Source organism: Aplysia californica, unplaced genomic scaffold (genome assembly GCF_000002075.1).
Source record: "Aplysia californica isolate F4 #8 unplaced genomic scaffold, AplCal3.0 scaffold00718, whole genome shotgun sequence".
Classification (NCBI taxonomy): domain Eukaryota; kingdom Metazoa; phylum Mollusca; class Gastropoda; order Aplysiida; family Aplysiidae; genus Aplysia; species Aplysia californica.
The window spans coordinates 108,423-113,995 of NW_004797988.1; the positions used below are offsets into that span (position 1 = coordinate 108,423).

The 5,573-nt window shown below is 37.8% G+C and overlaps 1 protein-coding gene across 1 annotated transcript in view; it reads right to left on the minus strand.

The window, feature by feature from the left end:
• Window positions 1-116, minus strand: part of LOC101855217 — a 16,423-nt gene extending 16,307 nt beyond the window's left edge. Inside the window, exon 1 of the mRNA XM_035972511.1 lies at window positions 102-116. Within this exon, the coding sequence (XP_035828404.1) occupies window positions 102-116 (15 nt within the window). The remainder of the gene's footprint in view (window positions 1-101) is intronic.
• Between the last annotated feature and the right edge of the window lie 5,457 nt (window positions 117-5,573).

Below are 5,573 nucleotides of genomic sequence, written 5' to 3' on the forward strand. Positions count from 1 at the left end.
AACAACAACAACAACAACAACAATAACAACAACAACAGCAGCAGCAGCAACAAAAACAACCAGTCGTCACACAAAATAGAACTATCTGAAAAAAAACCCACTCTTTTGTGAAGCATCTCTTCACATGTAAAGATAAAATGAGAAACACGTTCCTACAAATACTATATCATCTAGATGTAAGTGTTCGTGCGGAAATTAATTCTCTTCCTCACAGTGGCATGTTGTAACGATCGGATATCCCAGGACCATATAATGATAATAACTATAGCTTCACGCACTGCTTGGCCAAAGTTGTATTGGTCATTTGGTCGCTGTCGAGTGCATTAAACTAATAAATGCAATATTTATTGGGTCAAATCAAAGCAACAGTAGCTGGATAAACAGGCAACTGAGAAATATGTCCTGATTTTATCTATCTATCTATCTATCGATCGATCTATCTATCGATCGATCGATCGCTGTCTGTCTGTCTGTCTATCTATCGATCTATCTATCAATTTGTCTGTCTGTCTGTCTGTCTGTCTTTCTATCTCTATCTATCTATCTACCTATCTATCTATCTTTCTATCTATCTATTTATCTATCTATCTATCTATCTATCTATCTATCTATCTATCTATCTATCTATCTATCCGACCTGTCGGTTCTCTTTGTCTTATCTTGCCCAGTAATTGAACGTTGCTTCTCGGACCTTTCTGCAGTAAAATACTCCGTCTCTTTTTAACCATTCTGCCTGACCCGGTAAAGTTGTTTTAGTCCCTAGCTAGGTTTCTATGCCCTGTAATTCTCTATAATGATACTATCAATAGCTTCGCGCACCACTTGGCGGAGGTCGTATACGGCTTTCAGAAACTGTCGAGTACATTAAATTAAACCAATACTAATAAATGCGATATTTAATATATATATATATATCTAACGAATACATTTCCTCCACTACCCGGATGGGGTTATTAAGTGAAAGTCACGCTTGTGTGAGTTCTGATACAATGGATTCGCTCACTATCTCTTTATGGAGTCAATGCTACCAACATCAAACAAATCTAGTAGTTTGGGTTGCTAGAGTATAAAATAACACAGAAATTAAACTCCGTTTACGTCATCAATGAGTTGTCATTTTTTCGTTTGTTGCGAATTATTCACAAGACTTGCTTTTAGGGGGCAGAGAAAACTGTGTGTTACTTCCACGGAAGATTGTAGGCATTAATAGCAATACGATTTATTCCTTTGTCTGAGAAGCTTAATATGGGGTGCCCACTACTGCTGGATCGGGCTGATCGCCCGACTTGATTGCCTGAAACGGATAACAAACACAGGGATCGAGTCGGGCGATCGGCCCGATCAGCCGATCCCATACGTAGTGAGCACCCCGTATTAGGCAACCGAGTCGGGCGATCGGCCGAACCCATCCGTAGTGGTCACACCTTATACACACTAAAAAAAATTAGCTTTATAACAACGCGCTTAACAATATTATTTACTTTAAGGGCGACACAAATACACATGTTTGACAGCAGACCAAAGTTCATGTTGTGGGGCACATTTCTTTCGGACAGTCAAACCAGAAATCTAAATTAAATTCATTTTTTTCGTTGTATGCCTGTTGTAGCTTACCTTTTTATGTCTAAGAAAATGAAAATCGAGGTGAGGAATATGTAAAAATAACACAGTTATAACTCTCATTTCTAGGTGCCTCGACATAGTGTGTCTTCAAGCATTATGCTTATAAAAGAAAGAGAATGGGGCACATCTTTTATATGAAAAGTAGAAGCAACACAGATTAATTATATCCTAAAGAGAATTTCTGTTTGATAAACAAAAAAACGTATAATTAATGTTTTGCCTCGGTCGCAACCCCAGTTGTAGGCCTACTGCTCGATAATCTTTTAGGAAGCCCTCTTTTACTGTGTGTGTTACTCTCTTGAAACACCTCTAATCGTCTGCAATTGTTTTGCATTATTCGTAAAACTCTTACTTAAACGAAACGAAAGCCTTTTTTTCGTGAACTGTCTTGTGGTGGATCTGTATGTGTTTCGACGTTACACTGGTATGACAGCTGCGGTAAATAAGTACATAAATTGTTTTTGTTCATTTTGAATGACTAATTAAAAATACGGACTAAAATATTCTCAATCCAGTACGCTCCATATCCTTGTCTTTCTAGTAATAGAGAAGAAGAAGAAGAAGAAGAAGAAGAAGAAGAAGAAGAAGAAGAAGAAGAAGAAGAAGAAGAAGAAGAAGAAGAAGAAGAAGAAGAAGAAGAAGAAGAAGAAGAAGAAGAAGAAGAAGAAGAAGAAGAAGAAGAAGAAGAAGAAGAAGAAGAAGAAGAAGAAGAAGAAGAAGAAGAAGAAGAAGAAGAAGAAGAAGAACAACAACAACAATAACAACAACAACAACAACAACAACAACAACAACAACAATAACAACAACAACAGCAGCAGCAGCAACAAAAACAACCACAAATGACGTCAACAACAATTATTATCCTTTTACTCCAGTCGTCACACAAAATAGAACTATCTGAAAAAAAACCCACTCTTTTGTGAAGCATCTCTTCACATGTAAAGATAAAATGAGAAACACGTTCCTACAAATACTATATCATCTAGATGTAAGTGTTCGTGCGGAAATTAATTCTCTTCCTCACAGTGGCATGTTGTAACGATCGGATATCCCAGGACCATATAATGATAATAACTATAGCTTCACGCACTGCTTGGCCAAAGTTGTATTGGTCATTTGGTCGCTGTCGAGTGCATTAAACTAATAAATGCAATATTTATTGGGTCAAATCAAAGCAACAGTAGCTGGATAAACAGGCAACTGAGAAATATGTCCTGATTTTATCTATCTATCTATCTATCGATCGATCTATCTATCGATCGATCGATCGCTGTCTGTCTGTCTGTCTATCTATCGATCTATCTATCAATTTGTCTGTCTGTCTGTCTGTCTGTCTTTCTATCTCTATCTATCTATCTACCTATCTATCTATCTTTCTATCTATCTATCTATCTATCTATCTATCTATCTATTTATCTATCTATCTATCTATCTATCTATCTATCTATCTATCTATCTATCTATCTATCCGGCCTGTCGGTTCTCTTTGTCTTATCTTGCCCAGTAATTGAACGTTGCTTCTCGGACCTTTCTGCAGTAAAATACTCCGTCTCTTTTTAACCATTCTGCCTGACCCGGTAAAGTTGTTTTAGTCCCTAGCTAGGTTTCTATGCCCTGTAATTCTCTATAATGATACTATCAATAGCTTCGCGCACCACTTGGCGGAGGTCGTATACGGCTTTCAGAAACTGTCGAGTACATTAAATTAAACCAATACTAATAAATGCGATATTTATTGAGTCACCGCAGCAGACTCTGGATAAACTGCTATCTATCTATCTATCTATCTATCTATCTATCTATCTATCTATCTATCTATCTACTTATTTAATTATCTATCTATCTGCAACTGTCTGTCTCTCTATTTGTCTGTCTGTCTTTCTATTTGTCTGTCTGTCTGTGTGTCTGTTTGTCTGCTAGTCTATCTATCCATCTGTCGGGTCTGTCTGTCTTCTTCTTTGTCTTAGCTTATCCAAAACTGGACGTTACTTTTCTGACCTTTCTGCAATAAAATATTCTGTCTCTTGCCATTCTGCCTTGCTGAATTGTTTCAGTTCCAAGCCAGATTCCTATATACATGATCCATCTTCTTTTAGATCCCCCCCCCCAACCCCCTCTTCTTCTTTTGCCTGCTATCTTTGCTTCAAGAAAATATAATATGTGCATGTATTAAGTTGAGGGTAATTAATATAACCATTATTTTAATATTACGTACAGGGTAAATATCACGCAAAGAATATGTATTAGGGCCTACGTACAAGGTAAATACCATGTAAAGAATAAATGTTACGTTAAGGTGGATATTACAAACAAAGACACAAATATTAACTAGAATATACAATTTTCATAAGGAGTAAATGCTACTTTGAGGATCAGTCAACTCACTTTGTATTCGTATACGACCCGACTCCACTTTTTCCAAGCACAATACCGTATCAAAGGCAGTCTACGTTGCACCAAATTAATCGATAAAGAATTGTAGTAGCCTTAATGAACTTATTTATACGAAGTGTCTGCGTGAAGATAAAGTGCGTTGTTCTTAATAAATTGTACGTCATTCCTAAGTGGGTGTAGGGTTGGAGAAGGGTGGGATGGGCACTAGGCGCAAGAACAGATCACGATCGCACAGCCGAATAAGTATGTAGCGAAGATCTACAGGTTTGTCTTACATTAATTTTAACGAGAGTTGAACTCTCCATTTCCCCGATACGACAGTTTTTTTGCAGGGTTTGTTTGTGGGGGTTTTTTAAACAAAATTTGATGACCGACTTTTCATTTTTTTAAAACTATGGTCACTGTATGTGAGGAGTAGGGAGTGCGGTTTGTATCTCACCTCTTAAAATAAAGGTCGTCATCATCATCATCATCATCATCATCATCATCATCATCATCATCATCATCATCATCATCATCATCATCATCATCATCATCATATTGCCGAAGATGCGGCCATGAAAAGGAGGATGTCAAAACATATGTTTGAATGTCGAGGAACAATGGCAATTCCATTGGAGTTATTTGGACGAGTGGTGGTGCCGCTAAGCATATTGACAATAGAGCCTCGCTCTCGCTCGAAGATTTCTTCGTGGAATCCGCCAGGCCCATTGAGGAAGCCCAAAAAAATCATCATCATCATCATCATCATGATCATCATCATCATCATCATCATCATCATCATATATTTCCTAACCATCCTATGTCTCTTTTGGTTTTGTTTTTACTTTTGTTTTGTTTTAATTTTGGCGGGTTTTAAATGGGTGTCTTTTGTTTCTTTTTTGTTGTCTGTTTATTTTGTTGGTTTTGTTTTGTTTTGGGGGGTTTTCATTACATAACATTCATCTCCGATGAGTCAGATCCAGATGGGAAATGTCATGTACAGTCAAGTGTCTTTTCATAGGACAAAAGGTCGGACACATTCTTAGCCAAGAACCCCTATACCCGCTAAAATCGGACTGTAACTTATTTTAACCCTATCCGTACGTCGTGTTTTACTTTCGTATCCATACGACGTGGAGAACTCTGTATACCACCACTTTCCAAAGAGGAAATTTACTCGTTAATCCAATCCGTACGCTTTGCACAGCAGTCTATCCAAATGATTTTTTGAGAAATACTGAAAGTTCCAAAGAGAACTTCGTACTAGAAGTATTCTAAAATGAGAAGAATATAACCCGGGGGTACAAAATGACCCCATGGTGAACGGATAGGGTTAAAGCGACTGTTTGGCTACACTCATGCGGTCAACCTTGTGTGTGAGCTACAAGTAGTACAAGTACCACTCAACATAGCTTCTTGCTGTTACTGGTTGCTCACTCGTAGTAAATTGTGGTAAGGGAGTGCGCGGACAAAGCGTAGTTTCTTCCTTCCGTATATTGTACGTGTATGTGTGTGTGTTTGTTTGTGTGTGTGTGTGTGTGTGTGTGTGTGTGTGTGTGTGTGTGTGTGTGTGT